At 41.9% G+C, this 17,016-nt stretch overlaps 1 protein-coding gene across 6 annotated transcripts in view; it reads right to left on the bottom strand.

Annotated features, from left to right (window-relative positions):
• Nucleotides 1-11,158, bottom strand: part of PPP2R2A (protein phosphatase 2 regulatory subunit Balpha) — a 39,026-nt gene extending 27,868 nt beyond the window's left edge. For 2 of the 6 annotated variants that reach the window (XM_074852372.1, XM_074852374.1), the window contains exons 1-2: nucleotides 10,973-11,158; nucleotides 8,406-8,480 (exon numbers count right to left, since the gene is read on the bottom strand). In XM_074852372.1, the coding sequence (XP_074708473.1) occupies nucleotides 8,406-8,480; nucleotides 10,973-10,979 (82 nt within the window). In that variant the 5' untranslated portion in view covers nucleotides 10,980-11,158. Of the gene's footprint in view, nucleotides 1-2,263; nucleotides 2,310-8,405; nucleotides 8,481-9,135; nucleotides 9,188-10,019; nucleotides 10,061-10,972 lie in introns of those variants that run through there. The other 4 variants (XM_074852371.1, XM_074852373.1, XM_074852376.1 and 1 more) reach the window with 3 other exon arrangements.
• Between the last annotated feature and the right edge of the window lie 5,858 nt (nucleotides 11,159-17,016).

Here is a 17,016-nt window from a genome sequence, read left to right as displayed (position 1 = left end):
CTGCGGAAGCTAACTCAGGATAAAACTAATCTGACAGCAATTAGTCCAAGACATGTAATTTTCTTTCAGGTCCGTTTCCCAAAGCGATGACTCCGCGGCTAAGTGAACATCTGTGTCGGCTCAAAGCAGTAAGGGGTAAAGGTGCAAGGAAGGACAACCTCTTGCAGAAGCAGCAGCTACCTGAAGTGACAACAAACCTGCAGGCAAGTCAGTATGCAATTTGAATTGTAATTCCTCTTTCCATACCAAGGCCACACTTCACTCCAAAAGAAGCTTAACAGGGCAGTTATTAAAATACAATCAATTTTTTTTTAATTATCTCCAATATTTCTATAACTGAATCCTCACACAATGCACCAAGAACAGTACCCGAGAAGTTAGGTTTTTGTTATATAATTCCATTGGAAAAAACTCCAGGAACTCTCAGACCAGTGTCTTTGAGAATCACTATATATATATAATAAATATATATACATAAAATAAATATAAGTGGATGCTAAAGATTTGTTTCAGTATGTAGTTCTTGTCTGCTGGACCAATTTACTTTAAAATTTTAAGTTACTTGAAAACATTAAGTCCTTCAGACTACATTTATAAGCACTATACACAAACACATGTAGGCCAATTTCTGCAAATTCCCTTCTAACCTTCTGTTAACAGCAGAAAGGCCAGCTGAAATCACTACTTTTAGAATCAAAGAATGGTCCCTGGAATATTTTTTATATTCATCAGGAAAAAAGGAAAATACAGCTACTAGCTTTTAACAGGCAAGAATATATTAGAAATTACTCCAAATTTTAAATAAGCAACTGTAGTCTGAAGTCTCAATTACCTTAACTGTTCCTGAATATATGCAATTATCTTTTCTCAAGTTCTCAAAAACAGAGAGTGCCAACTGTGTGTGTTTGGATATCACATTATTCCCAGAGCATTAATTTAAGAACTGCAATTGAAAACGCAAGGAGAAACATTTCCACACAAAATGCATCCTACATACCTGGGAAATCCATCTTTCTTACAACACAACTCTTTTAAAACCTCTTTTCCTGACCCTAAAATTTTCTTCCAAAATTAGATGCAAGCGTAACTGCCTCAGGGGTTTAACATGTGACCTAAATATGCTGGTTTTCTTAATGGTGCTATCACTTGTGGATCGCCAAGAGGAAAATACATTTTTATGAAGAATGGCTGACCAAATTAATAATTTCTCCTTCAGTGCTTAACAAAAGCATGATAAGTTAGAAGAGAGGAGAGAGAGGCTTACAGCCACTTCTGTTTCTGTAACTGAATTAGTCATGCACAGAACCTCAAATTATTATTTTTCAGTAATATTGTCAACTCACAGTAGCAATACCTGATGTCTCATTAGCCAGCGTCTTCATTTTAAAGGCAAAAGTAAAAACCCGAAACCTTCCAGTTGCAGAAGAGAACAAAGCAAGACCAACACTACCTGCTGCCCAGAGCGATGTCCTGAAGCAGTCCTGATTGGGGAGCCAGAAAGTGAGCAACAGTATATTCAAGAAAGGAAGCCCTGCTATACAAAATCACGAACAAGTGCACACAAACACACACAAAATATCAGTACTTTACCTCTTAAGACACCTCTTTAGGCTTCCCCTCTCTCATGTAACCGCATAAAAGAATGACAACATCCTTTCTATTTCCAGCTTGCTTACCTACTAATCCTACAAAAGTAGCATTTAGCTAGTGCGTGCTGTAAGAGCGTAACTGAGCTATAAAGCAATATAACAAAGCTAAAATTACATATTTTCTACTTGTTTAATATCTAGAAAACTGTCCAGATGTAATTATTTTGACTAGAAGACCTACCACTGCTTCTTGAAAGAGATTATTCTAAATTGGTTTGGATCTAGTATCATACTTCCCATATTTCTCTCCTATTATTTCATAGAAAAATGGTAACTGTTGTCTCCATCTGCATTCACAACATAAGTGCCCACCTATGTCAAGACTTTTCATTCATTTCAACCATTTTCATTTCAATTATTTCTTTAGAAGGGTAAACCTCCGTTTCACTCAATTACTGAACACCAACTTATTCTGCAAAACTTTTCACTCCACACTACAAATATTGTAGACATAGTTATGGTACTGCATATTATAGAGCATTGAAAACATGAAAAAAGGTCTGGAAAATACCCTTAAGGCAGTTATAAAAGCATCTTACACTAACAAAATTGCTTTGGGAGCAGAGTGTTTCCTAAAGAGAAAAGAACAAATGGTAGCCTTAACCTGGTTTTACCATTTGTAGTAGAACAGCACTTAGAGATCATCAGGGTCTTGCGCTGACTGCACATAAAGTCCTATAAAGAGACCAAACCTCTTCCAGAGTTGTGTTCCTTTGAGCCACCCGACCACTCCACACCATGCTGGCACAAGCACACCCAGAGCACTGAGAACCAGATCGGGGTTCAATTCAGCTGAAAAATAATCCAGTCAAAACCACAATTTTAAGTACTTTTGAGCTGGATCAGCCTCCCAAACAAGTTCATTGTGCAGTTACATGAACACTTGTGCCAGCAAAGTGGGAAGGAGTGCCTCTTTAAGCAGAAATGCTGCCAAACATGTAGCCATGGCCTAAATAGGCAAGTCAGAAGGGAACAGAAAGAAGAGGGAAAAAAAAAGCAGACAATACAGCTAGAACACCCAGCTCTTAACTCTTACTTCAGCATTGCACCCACTTGGGAGTTTTACTCTTCATTTTAGTTCTTCCAAAACATGTTCTATGAAGCTACAGCTACCACAGAAACCCATTTCCAGGGCAGAAATATCCAAACCAGAATCGTTTAGGTAGCACCTTCAAAATTAAAAGCTATGAAGTTTCACAAAGCTGATCAAGAGCTGTAATCCACCAGGACTGCCACTGATAGCCAAGTTGTCTTCGTTTGTACTGTTGGAGTCTGACTGCTTGATCACTATAACTGCCATACGAAAAACTCCCTCCTTTTTCCAACTAACTTTTAATTTAAACCAAAAAGATTCCAAGAACAGCAAAGCATCACAGAATTAACAGAACAATACTGGTCAGCATGACTGACAAGCTGAAGCACCCTAGCTACCAAACCCATGTCAAGAGAGAGTACTGCATTACTTCTAGGGAGCCAAACAGCCGCTTACTATTTAGCTGTTTGCTAAATGCTCTTTGTTTTGGGGGACTTCACACTTTAAATGCATGCTTTAGTCAATCTAGACCAGCAGTTCCTAGAGCACAGTAGCCTATTTCTCTCTCTAGATACAGTCATTCTACAAATGGGTGAAGATAAAAAAGCTAATACAGAAGCAGACTTAGGAATACAGAGTAGGGCTATAACCCTGGGTCTTTCTATTTATCTACAGCATATTTCAAACTACCCCTTAAAAACAAACCTATTACTAGTCCTTGCTCCTTCCAACTGATGTTGCCTTATGAGCATACAGAACATAACCACAGCCCTCAAAAAAACAAATTAAGTTCCCTCCCACAACTATACCCCGATCTTTAGCGTTATTATCGCAACCTCTCACACCTTTGCTACTTTCCTCTGAGAATCTTTCCTCCCCTCCTATTCCATCAGTTCCCATTAAATAACCCCACCAGTGACTTCTACAATAATGCCACTGTTTCTCTTCTGTGACTTCTGCCTACAAACACAGCTTGGTAGAAGCCCTTCATCCCAACTGTTCCCAGCAACACCTCTCCATCTACAAGGCACAGGCCCCCATCAGGCAGTTGTTGGTAGGCCCTACAGAACCAGATGTGCCACCGGGAGTAACAGCCTGGTAGGACAGAGTTAACCAGCTTTCTGAAGGAGGCTCAGCAGCTCTAATCCACCATTACAGAGACATGCTACTTGACAACGAGAAAGTTTTCTGGTAAGGCAAGAGAAGATGGTGAACTCCAGACCATGGTAAACTACATTTTACAGCAGTCCTCATTCCTGGCCTCAGTTTTCCTTACTCCAAGGTAACTATTTTTGTGCACTGAAGACAAACTACCACTACTGAACAGTTCCCATAGCTGTCCCACAACTTTGATGTCTGCCAAAAATAAACATGAAACTACACTTGAAAGATTTAACATACCTAGAATCAAATACAGAAAGCATTCCTGAACAAGGGAGAAGTCAAATCTTGTTTATATCTGTGACCACACACAGGAGCTGGCTAGGGATAGCAATGTAAGAGACTTCATCTGTTCATCATCTGCACAAACTGAAACAGACTACAGCAATGTTTTGGCTATAAAAGAGGAAACATAAAACAAGTCATAGATTATTAACAAAGCAGCACAGAATGGTTAAGCATCAGCACCCACAGGAGATACTCCAGTGCTTCTTTCAGAGACAATTCAGGCACAAAATAGTTAAACGACTTGTCAAAGATGAGTGTAATCACTCAGGGTTAAAGCTTAGGACCTAAATTCCTGGCTCCCAGCCTCCCCACCCAGACTATCAGACTTCTACATGTCTTTGGATTACAGTTGAAAGAACATTTAGATACAGCAGCTTGACTCTTTTCCTTCTGCCAAGTAATTAAACAAATTTGACTTAATTTGTTCTGAAGTACAAACTCATTCCATTAAGCAAGTGTCTAGTTTTCTGAGACAGTTTAAACTCACAAGCCTTAGTTGTTTCCAACTGGAGTTGCCATTATGCCACATCTTGGAGAACTTAACAGCAGAAGAGTAGAAACAAGTCCCAAAACAATGGAACTGCTGCAGAAAATCTTTTTAATCCTTTCTATAATCATTCTCATAAAGGAAATATCCACTAAGAAAACATGGTAATGCCTGCTCTCAAGTATTTCTGGACAGTTAAGTCTTACTTGCACTGAAACAGTGATGGCATACAGAAAAAAAACCCATGCATTACAGATGCTTTGGATAACCTGGTCATTGAACTTCTCAAAGACAGTGACTCTGTGTTCTCCACTGGAGAAGTCCTGCCTAATCTAATGGCCTGGCTCTGGATTCTCCAGAGTACACAGAATAAGTTGAACACAGATATGTCATAGGATTGGGGTCCAGCAAAACAAATATAAAATTAAGAAGGGAGGAGAACTTCTGTTGAGCAAAGAATCAGCTATTTCAGAAACAGGCAGCACAAGGTACAACATCCTTGCCCTTATGCAATGGCTTGCTAAATCACAAAAAGGCAAGCTTTTGCCAACAGTTAAAATTAAGGACCCCAGTTATAACGAAGCTGACACTGATTTCCATTTATAACCCGATTTCTGTGCTTAACTTTGTGATCTGATAGGGCCAGGCCACAGCTTACAACCAAGAATAAATTCCATAGATACCGAGAGAAGAGAGGCCAGTTCTCTGCTCCTCACACATCCACACTCAAGCTAGAAAAGCTTTGCCACAGCAGAAGGACACAGGCAGGCCCCAGATATAAACTCACTGCCATCTTCCTTCCTCAAGCCAGTAACAGCTTTCCCTTCTTTCCCTTCCACCCTCATTAGCTCTAACAGAAACAGTCACATCCATCTATCACACAGTGCTTAGAAAGCCAGAAAATTAAAACCTGTATGTATCAGAGTTCATGTTTCAGCCATCAAAGCCACCAAATATTGACTTAGTAACAGACAGCCATTCTAGCCTAAGTATCTAAAGAATTATAGGTTATACATATTATTTGAAGGTTATGAGGTCAGATCTGACCTCAAACATACTGGAAGCTACATACTAGCATTCTTAGCAAGCTTTTTGAAGTTGCTGCCACTATTACCGTCTTAAAAATGTTATTCTCCATTGGTCTGTTTCACAGGCAACATCGCAGAGAGACCACTGGTTTTGCATTCTACTGATTAATGCAATTTAATGGATGCAGTTTTCTTGGTTTCTCCTACTAGTTTAGTTCAGGCTAGCTTTCCAATATAAATATTGCAACACTCTATTCTGAACAGGAAGAAAACAGAAAGTGAAACCTCCCATTTCTTTCAGGCTTGCTTTTCCTGACTTTATTTTTAGTGAAGTTTCAGCATTCCACAACAAAAGTTAGTTTTTGGAATTTGAGCTCTAAAGCCATTCCAAAAACAAAAATCCACACCTTAGGCACAAATTGGTACTGTCCTCAGTCACAGACATGATTAGAGCCCACACTTGTCAGCTTGCAGACCACAGTGGTTAAACAATCATTTCTGTTTCAGGCAGCAAGGTTTTCTTTAGCTTTCACCATGATGCCTGCCACAAGAAAGCAGAGAGAAGGGCAGGGAGGGAAAAAGGTCCTCAGGCTACACTTAGAGCCACGGTCAACTTCTCCTTGAGTATTCTGAAGGAGGACCAGAAGCATGCAAAGCTGCTGTTCCACTGTTTGCAAGAACCACACAAGGCTCCGTTTCACTGAAGTGAACCTTAACACCAAAAATACAGCAAATAAAAGGAAAAACGCAACAAGCTTCATACGTTATTAAACCTTCCAAGAGTATCACAGGGAGACATTACCAAGCAAAACAAGAACTCGAAGGACTGCATGGAAGCTAAACTTCCACTTCGATCAGACAGCTGGCTTTCAACAATTTCCAGCATGAATTGTGGGAGCCAAATACGCAGGAAGAGGAGAGAATTTCAGCTCAAGAAATTCTTTACAACCAAGTATAACACCAACCTTGGGACTTCTCTCCAGGCATTTAAATTTCAGGACACCTTGCAGTATACCAGGGCTCTGGGGTTTGCACCTCAAGACTCATCCTAAGTCAGCTACAGCTAACAATGAAAGGAAACCTCTTTGCTCTTTGGGTCACAAAAATCGATAAAATCAAAAATGGACATTATTACAATTTTTTGGAAAACATCCTGACCGGCGTGCTGAAACTGAAGCTAGTTATTTCACTTACAGGGAAGGCTTCCCTGAACTCCACCCACTATGACTCCAGCAACACACAGTACAGCTGCCAGCCTGTCAGGAAGCATAAGGCTAGCAAGTCATCTTTCGTAACACGAAGTACAATACTTCAGAACAGCTAAGGAAGCTAAGAACAGACTATTTCCTGACTTCTGCACTTCCAGATCCCTATAAAAGCCACTTTACCATACATATATATATATAAAGTGCATTACTATTACACACATCAACATGTCTATTTTAATGAAGAATTATTTGCAAGCACTTGCCACACAACCACAACTCCTTCAATATTTGTACTTAATTAAGGATTTAGCTTGAGATGTAATTAAAATAAAGGTTACAGAATTTAAAGTCTGCCAGGGAAAAAAATTATACTACATTCAACAGCAGTTTTGCGTTCAAGCTTTAAAATACACTTCCTGAAGAATTTAAAATTAAAGTTTAAAAAAATTGTTACTGCTTTCTTGGTTCCAAAAGCCATCTTTCAACCTGTAAATAACAGGAGTTTTTCAAAGTGCATCATTTGCACCATGTTGGAGCTAATAAATAAGAACAAATCACTTATGTTTATACTGATTTTTTGGCCTTTGGAAGTTAATTTGAACCACATACGAAAGGGGAAAGTAATAGAAACTGTAGCTACCGCTTTTCTAAGTACAACAGTAACCTCACTTGTAAGTCAGAGTATTCAAGATACGTAAAAAAAGAAAAAAACCCTACGAATTACACAAGCGACAAGGCCAACTGCTTGCCAAAGAAAAATTTTAACTCATGATCTTACAGGCTGTGTTGTGCAAACAGGACTTTACAGCAGAAGAAATTTAGAAATCAGTGGGACTCTCCTCAAAAAAGATCGCAGAAGAAATTTTGCTCTCTAGCACAGCGATTGAGCAGCACAGAGAAAGTATGATTCCTCTAAGCGACCCCCAATCCAAGTAAAAGAAAATAACAAGTACATTTTTTGCAGTCACAGTCAGAGGCAGCCATCTTAGTGTAAGATGACATTTGTCACTGCCAGCTTAGAGAAGTTTTAGGCAATTTCCAGTATTATTTCAAACAAAAAACCCTTCTTTACTTAATAAGTAAGCATACACAAATATTCAGATTTCTTCCTCTTCTGGGTAACAGAAGCTGGAAAGGTTGGAAAAATTACTTGATCTTTATCTAGTACTTAGATCTTCAAAGAGTACAAACATTAATTAATTCTCACAACACCTCCCTGTGGAATGCAAGTATCACATTCCCCATTTTGCAGATTAGGAAAAAACACAAATCAGAAGCTGAGCGACAGGAAGATCTTAAACAAGCTTGGAAAACAATTCCAGCAAAATATTTAAGAAGCCTGAATTTAGCCCTTCTTAAAAGTGTGCTGAACAGTACTCTCAAACCATAGTTTAATCCTGAATCTGGGTATCTGAACATTAAACGTCTGTTTGCTTTGCTCAAGTTGCATACAGCAACACCGAGATATTTTAGCAAGATTGCATTCACATTTCCCTACCGAAGGGGTAGCTAAAAAGTCAGAAAACATTCAGTAAAAAATATTGCTCTTACCTTCTGCTACATCATCATCTACAGCGCCTTTCACCTGAGAAAAACACCACTGAATGTCATTTCCTCCTCCAGCTCCTAAAAAACACAATCAAAAAAATGAGACCCCCCCACAGTAACAAAGAGCACACAATAGTTACCAATTGAAAATTTCAGACAACGTTGTACACGCCTACTTCCTCAGCAATGCTGGCCACACAATTACAAATTGCCCCTCCCCACCTTTTTCCTTTACCGATATTGTTTTTGTCATTAGTGGTTTGCCAGCGTTCAATGCAACGTTTGTCAAAAACACGGTGAGGGTAAGCAGTAACGGTGTAAGAGCCTCCACCACCAAAGCTCGCTGGAACGCTGCTACTGCGAACTTTAACTGCGCATTTACAACGAGGGTGCATGAACGTCTCCTTTCACACGAAGCTTCTTCCTACTTTAGAAGTCAGAACCCTCTACAAACACACACACCCCCCCCTTAAACAGCAACGGTCAGAAAAAGCTGCACGTTTTCAGAAAATTTCAGTCTTTCAATCAATATAAACCAAGCATGCTATTCATTTCCTTCTTTTACAAAAACACTGAACTGAACCTACATGCTAAAAGGCTAAAGAAAAAAAATTTTACCACAATTTTAGAGTCTCTTCGCAGAAGTAATGAAAGCAATTATCAGCCTTAAAAAAAGCAGTAAATCCGAGCAGAAAAAGCAAACAAGCAATCTGATGTTAACAAGTTCTACTACCATAGAAAACGGATCGAAGAGAAAACTTCAGGAACATTACTGCCTCGGCGGAAGGCAGTGATTCATTTGAACCCTGCCACCAAAACACACCAAAAAATCACCACCCATTTCTTTTGCATTTCATTCTGAGCAAATCACGGCAGGGCTGAGTACATACAGGAAGAGACTGAAATGGGCTTGCCTCTTTTTTTTTTTTTTTTAAAGCCACTGTCAAAATGGAACTTTTCCTCAACACAATTCAAACAGGCTGAGCAACAGATGGCATTTACACATTAATCCAGAGCTCTGTTACGGCTTTTGGGATAACAAAGAATACAGAAAGGACTACATCTCTCTTCTACGCTAAGTTAAGGGGGGGGAAAAGTCAAAGAAACCAGAAGTCCCAAAATAATCTTCCCCAAAAAGATCAAGTGTCTCAATGTTAAGAGAAGGGCTGGAATACTATCAGAGTCCGGTTTGCATTTGTTGCTTGCCTTCACTTCTTTTCTGAGGGATTACAAGACATGCGAGCTACAGAACCTGACAAGGTGAAGGCAGGTACCAGCATCCATCTACACAAGAGACGTCAAAATGCTTTTTGCAGATACACTGGACAGGTTTGCCACACACATCTCTACCATTCCCCAAAACCCCTACAACCCATTTTCTTTCCTCTCTCCAACCATTTGTCATTTAGCAGCTGGCACTATGGAAACCTTTAAAGGGGACAGCTTGTAAAAAAAAAAAAAATAAATAAATCACTGCTCTTTCTACTTAAGGCTGAAATTCTATTTTTCATACAATTTACTAGGTAGAAGTTGGCATTTCCCCCCTCCCCAACTAAAACAAAAAGAGTAGGGTGGATCATGGGCATATGGTGTAGGGGAAAAAGGCAAAGCACAAACCTAATACAGCCTCTGATGCTTGCTCCTCCAAACGCAAAGCGCTGAAAAGCCAATTCAGTTGCAGAGGAGGGGGATGAATATATTTCCAAATGAAGAAATCGCAAGAAAAAGTAAGAAGAAAAAGATATCTCATGCATACACACTTCTAGCCTACCAAGGGCGCTTTAGGATGCAAAATGGGGAGCAGGCACAGAAAGGAATGAGAAAGAAGACACAGTAAGACCTGTATTATTTAATTACATCCTGCACCCAATTTAACTCTCATTTGCAGACACTTAAAAGCTGCACCCTACAGAAGGGTGCAATTGTACTCTCGACACAAGCACGTCTGCACCCCGGAACACCTCTGCATGCACAGCAGCACTTCTCTGCACAGTCCTCACTAACTCCACCTGAGAAATAAATGCAACATAAAAGCACGTATACAAATACAAAAGGCCTGCAGGGGGGAAAAAAACAGAAAAAAGGCAACAGACCCACCCTGTCTGCAAGCCTCCTGCATACTGAACTTCAAAACACACCGCTTCCCCCCTCGAAGCCCCTCCACCTTGCTTCTTCCATGCCTTTCCCCCCCCCCCCCGATAAGGGAGGGAAAGGAAGAAGGAGTGGGTGGGAGGAAAGCACGATTTCCCAGAAGGGGGGGGGGGGGGAAATAAATCAGGAACGCGCAGGCGAGGCGGAATGGGAGAGCGGGGCCGCGGGAGCGAGCGAGGCAGGGGCAGCCGGCACGCCGGCAGCCACCGCTCGGGAAAGGCAGCGGCAGGCTGCGAGGCGCTCCGCGGGCTGGGGAGCGGCGAACCCCGGCGAGCCGGGGCTCGGGGCCGGCGTTGGCCGCTGCTCCCGGCCGGCAGCCCCCGCCGCCCGCCCGGCAGGCCGCTGCCGCAGCCTCACCTGCGCCCCCCGCCCGGCGGCGGCGGCAGCGGCCGGTGCCCCGCGGGGCAGCCTGCCCTTACCTGCCATGTTGGGCTCGCGATAGCGGCCGCAGCGGGTCGGGCGGTCTCGGCGCTGCGCGGCGGGGCCGCCGGTGCCGGGCGGGGGGCGGTGGCGGCGGGCGGATGGCGGCGGATGGCGGCGGGGGTGCGGCCGGCTCCGCTCCTGGGGCTGCCCCCGCTCCGCGCCTCGCTCCGGCCCCCCCCCAAACGCTCCACTTTCAAAATGGCGCCGGCCGAGCTGGGGGTGACGTCACCCGGCGGGGGGGGCGGCGGGCGGGGCGGCGCTCCGGGGAGGGCGGGGCGGCGCGGCGAGGCCCTCACCGCCCCCCGTAGGGCCGGGCCGGGCGGCATGGCGCGGGGGGGGAGGTATGGCGGCGGGCGGGCGCTGGCCCGCGGCCCCTCCACGCTCGGGTGGTGGCAGCCGCCGCGCCGGGCCGTTCCCGGGGGCTTGTCGCTGCAGGGCGGGCCTCCTCCCAGCGCCCCATGGCGCCGTCCCCCCCCGCTCGGCAGGCTCGCCCTTTATTTCGCTCATTCCCCGAGTCTCCCCTTTGCTTATCGTCGTTTGGTTTGGTGTTTTTGGTTTTGGGTGTTTTTTTTTTTTTTTTTTTTTTTAAACTTTCCTCCGCTCCCTCACTTCCTTCTCCTGCCATTTCCTCATGCAGCACTTCCTCGCCGTAGCCACAGAACCTGTTTGATGCACATTTTCCACCCTCTTGGAGGCTTTCCATAATGTCTGCAGGCTTGGGCTCTCATTTCGCTGGAGAACCCAAGCGCGACTTTGCCGTTCTCATTGCTATTCCCTGCATACACCAGCCATGCTTCTGAGCCATTTTTAGCCTCCATCCACCTTTCACACTGACAGCCAGCAAGATCTACAAAGAAAGGCTTCCAGCCGAGCCCAGCTTGGCACAACTCCTGCTGGCTCAGAAAGGAGGAAGGCTCCTTTTTAGCTCACTGGGTCCCAGTTAAAGTCTCAGCTGTAGTTAACATACAGGACTTGGGTAATTGATTCAGTACAATCTATTTAAGATCTTGTGAAAGTCATCAGTTTCCCTTCACAGATGTTTGTGCAAACGTTTTCTTTCTTCTCAGGCTGGGTAAAGCTTGCTAATCCAGATTTCACTTTGAGATTCATGAGCTCATCCTGCAATCCCAGCACTGCCACAAACTCGCAATGTGCCTTGAAACAAGTTTCCTAAGTCATCACGTACGCTATTTTTGCACTTCCAGCTCAAAACACCTAAGAGGCTGCTTTTCTTAAATGGAAGGCCATTGAATTCCTACTCAAGTACAGCACAAAACGCAGAACTGTGGGAACGGAACACCTCTAAACAAACACACAGTCAGTGTGTTCAGGAGTGAACACCAGAAACCCGCGGCTGGCCCGGATGATAGGCTGCTTTGGACAAATGCAGATTGATCTCTCCATCCCTGATAAAGATTGCACATGCAAATAAAGTCAATCTCGGAAACAACAATGATGTTTGAAAGAGCACTCAACACATACGGGGCATTCTAAAGAACTGCAACTCACCTAAATTTGAGAATATCTGGAACCAAGTATTTTGCTTAGTCCATTTTGGGAGCAATCCAAAAAATCTAAAAGCAAACACACTGCAAGTTTGAAAACATTCACAATCAAGACAGGCTCTTTTTGGATCACTACAGCATTAAGGTCCTTCTCTTAACACCCAGGTCCATGTTTCCTAGAGTTCAAGAACCAATTCATTCAATTCTACAAATTTGTGGCCATGTCTAGTCAATACCAAACTCAGAATGAAAACTGGCATTCCTCTTTGTTCATGTTTCTTTAAAAACCTCCTTTTCAACCCTAAACAGAACTGTCCTGCAGGAAAAATTGCAAATAAAGTCCAATTTACCCATTGCCTTCTGTACAATTACTTCAGAATTTGGCCCTCATAGCAGAATGAGCATTGTCTCATGAACTTCTGTTGCTAAAAAAGAGGCAAAAAGACCTGCAATTAGCCCTGTAATATAAATTAATGAAGCTTTAGTATATACCTTATAATTAAAACAAAATCCCTCTTAGAAGAGATTTAATATCATGATGCCAGAAGGATGGATCATAATTCCAACATTTCAGGTTTTTGTTTTGAACTGAGGTACAGACTATAATGAAGTATAATAAATAATTAACATTAAATCACAGCCAGGGTAATTAGTAAGACATCTTGAGAATCACAGTCTTTGCTTGAGTGTCCACTTGCTTGTTAATTCAGACAACACAAGTATTCACACGAGCATGAATTGTTAGTGCAAATTAGCAAGAGCGCATTTTGCTGATTCAAAGTTTATAAGCACATACTTACGCCCTTTTGATTTCACTGGAGTTTAAGCATTTGTTCAGGTGCTCTGGGGAGGATAGTAACTGTATTATGTTAAATTTGTACACAACCACCAACAGCATAAAGCTTCCATGAACGTTTCTCTATTCTGATCATGCTAATTCTTACACTACAGACAAACCCCTTCAGCTCAGACTAAAGAAGATCTCCAGGAAATGGGAGGGACATATAGGGACAAAGATCCACAGAAAAGCATTTCTGGTTGTATTTGTTAAAGGCCAGTGAACTACATACAGAGTGGTCGGTTCACAGCAGCATAAATCAGGAGCTGTAGAAGTTAGAACAACTTGAAAATCAAAATATAAAATATGACTGGCAGCCCATAAAAAATATGTATATTAATGTCAAATCACTGATCAAACCGCTAAGGCCTCAGAAAAGAACTCTGTCAGCAACTCATTTTGCATCTGCTTTAGTTTCCCAGTAATTTGACCCGTTAGACAGGACTGTAATGAATTACAACAAATCCGTTTAGGAATAAAGGGAGTAATTATCACCAAAATTATCACTGGAATTTAGTAATAGCTGAGCCATCTGAGGTCACATGCAGGTTAACATCAGGGCAATATAATTCCCTACAGCGTTCTCTTCTGTACTTCATTCTGTCTAGCTTGAAGTGTCTCAGCAAGAGTTTTCCATTGCCTTTTGGGAGAGCGTTTCACAGCCTAGCAGCCTCCGCTCCTAGAAAATGTTTGCTAATATTCACCCCGTGTTTCCCCATTCTTAATTTCACATAATTGTCTCTACGTATGTAGCCACTTAATTAACAACCATTATCAAAACAGTGCTGAGTCACATCTTAATACTGCCACATGGAAGTTCACGCTTAGCAAAAGGTCAGGCAGACCCTGATTCTGCAGCGAGTTTCAGGTAAACTCACGCAGGGTGAACTGCACGTGGTGCAAGCCCTGACCCATCTGATCTCTTCACGTTACATCAACGCCAGCCCCACTCAAGCAGGTGGGCCCCTAATGCCACCTGCAGTGTGCCAGCTGCCGTGCCAGGAAGTCTTCTGTGGAGATGCAGAACTTCCATTTGCTTTTTCTGACAGTCAGGCTTTACTCAGCCCGAGATCATTTTAACCAGGTTCCACCTGTAAAGCCCCAACTGCCAGTGGCCAGAGATTTTCAGCTAAAACCAAGGTTGAAGCAAAGGTTTAAGCATTTCCAGTTCCTGCCTTGCTATCCTAAACTTGAACACTACGAAGACATATACTGTGCCTTACTTCACCAGAGCAGTTCCACCAAAGTCACTAGTTTTTATTTTTGGAAAGGGCAAATATGCAATTAAAGTTTCTAGGAGTTCTGAGCATCTGCACTGTTGGGGGAATACTCAGAAGTGACATAAAATGTCACCCTCCCCGGCTCAGTCACTGGGCAGTTTAAGTATTAATAATAAAAAGCAGAAGAGGATGGTACATAACTTTCTTTTCCCTTTGCCACTGCCAGCAATTTTCTAGAGAGTCATTTCCCAAACAAGACACTGTAACAGTACTATCTAATGGTTCTGTAACCAAACGCCCCAAACTACTCATCACTGAGCAAACTTACGCTCACTACTTCTGGTAAACAAACAGCTTGTGTCATCTCAAAAGTATAAAGTTCATTGGATTAAAGCTCTGGTATTACAAGGCGAAGCCTCAACATTTTCTTTCAGAAATTACTAACGCTTTTTTTCTTAACTTTAGCCTGGTGCAAGCAAACAAAAAAGCTAATTAGGCTTGGAAAGAATTTCATATGTTCATTAAAGTAGTAGTTTGCAAGACAGGTTTAAAACCAGCTCCGAAGATGATTTGTTTAGAGCAGATCTAAATTACAATGATTGAAACCACAATTTGCAAAATACTAGTTTAATAGACTATTTAAGCACAATTTGTACAGGATTCATGCACCTGAGTTTTGGCAGTTTTATTTTAAAGCAAGTGCAAAAATACATGCAAGCATACAGAGAAAACAAGGCTTCTGGAAAAGAAGAAAAAAAGGTCTTAGAGGTAGTCAGGAAGCACCTGTTTGGGGGAGGAAAACAAGTATTTTTCAACTAGGAGGGCTTGTTTGGAAGGGTAAGAGATGTCCCAGTATTTTGGGGTTAAAAGTTAAGAAAAGAGGGATAACTTGAGATGCATAGCAAAATTATGTTATTATTTTTAAGTCTCCCACTCCATTTTTCACGAACTGTAGTTAGTTCTATGGCAGGATGAGTCCAACTGAACACTAAGAGAACTATTATGGGAAGCCAGCAATCCTATTGAAACCAAAACTGTAGCTATAGAAGATTCACAAGACTTATCCCTTCCTGTAACTTAGTAGCTGCAATTAACAAAACATATAGTTCAGGATAACCCAGCACTTTGAATCTTCCACCTCAGGATAATTTGGACATAACTTGGAAATCTAAAACCTACTAGCAGTAGGGAAAACAACAACAAAAAGAAACAAAATGAGGTCAGCATAAACGAGGCACCACGAATGCAAAGCAAGGGACTCAGAAAGTGTTTTTATTCTAACAAGAATGATTTAACACTGAACTCCATTGCCAAAAAAATCTGCAGTACATCCACTACCAGGCACTTTTAAGAGCAAATTAGATAACCCCCTACTGGGAATCATCTAAGTAGAGCTGCTCCCTGCCTAAGGGTAAGAGAGGCCTCAGTCCTTTCCAGCCCCAGTTTTCAGCATTCTACAGAAAAACCACATTCTTTGTCTTGAAAATACAGGTCCTTTGTGCCAGTGATCAAATCAAGGTACACCAAAACCAGTAAATCCATACTCAGAGAATATTTTAAAAAGCATCAAGATCTTCTTCACTTATTAGTCTTTAGAAGGGGGAGAATTTAACTTTTCTCAGTCTCTTTGAATACCTTGAAATCAATGAAAGGAACATAACAGCAGTACCAACAATCACAACAAAAAGATATCTTGGGAAGGGGAGGAGGGGGAAACAACACTTGTGCATAGACTTAACTGATAACATGCTGCATCCCTAGGAAGCACAGAGGCAGTCACAGGTGGAAAGAGCCTTCCTTGCCACCACCTTTCTGAGGCACGTTGCAGGAAGGGGAGGAGCTGAGATACAGAACTGCAAAGGGCCTTGACTAGTTCTTGTTTGGGGTTGGTTGTTTTTGTTTTGATTTGAAATCTCCAAACCCTCATGGCCTGTACACAGAAATGCTTCTTTTTGGAGAAGGGTTGCAGTGTTACGGAGGGAACAGAAGTGTTCACTTTTTCCTTACTAATAAACCTACATAGGTGATCTAAATAAGTGAAAGAGAAGGCTCAGACACTTTTATGAAACACTTTTGCTTAACAAAAGCAGGAAGTTGAAAGCAAGCGTGTTAAAAACACTGCTGTCTATAGGATTTCCCTGTTATTTTTAATAGTGGGATTTAGCATCTGCTGTTTTAGATTCTTACTAAGGCGAAGCATTTTTATGCATTAATTAAGTTAACAAGCTATTATCCTTCAGTATCAGATGGAAGAATTACACCTGCGCACATTTATTTCGAAAGGGATACGTAAATATAAGTCTTAGCTCAAGCCCTGTAGTTATCTTGTGAGTATCACTGAAGCCATTGTTACTAAAACATACATATAAAGCCAGCTGATCTAAAAAGAGCACAATCAGCTCTTTGGAATCATGTTTTTGTACTTTGAAGAGGCCTGTAATTTTACTAGCATTTTGCAGTAAGAAGTTAATTGCTAG

The sequence above is a fragment of the Strix uralensis genome, chromosome 28 (genome assembly GCF_047716275.1).
Source record: "Strix uralensis isolate ZFMK-TIS-50842 chromosome 28, bStrUra1, whole genome shotgun sequence".
NCBI lineage: Eukaryota > Metazoa > Chordata > Aves > Strigiformes > Strigidae > Strix > Strix uralensis.
This window is presented reverse-complemented; position numbering and strand designations above follow the sequence as displayed.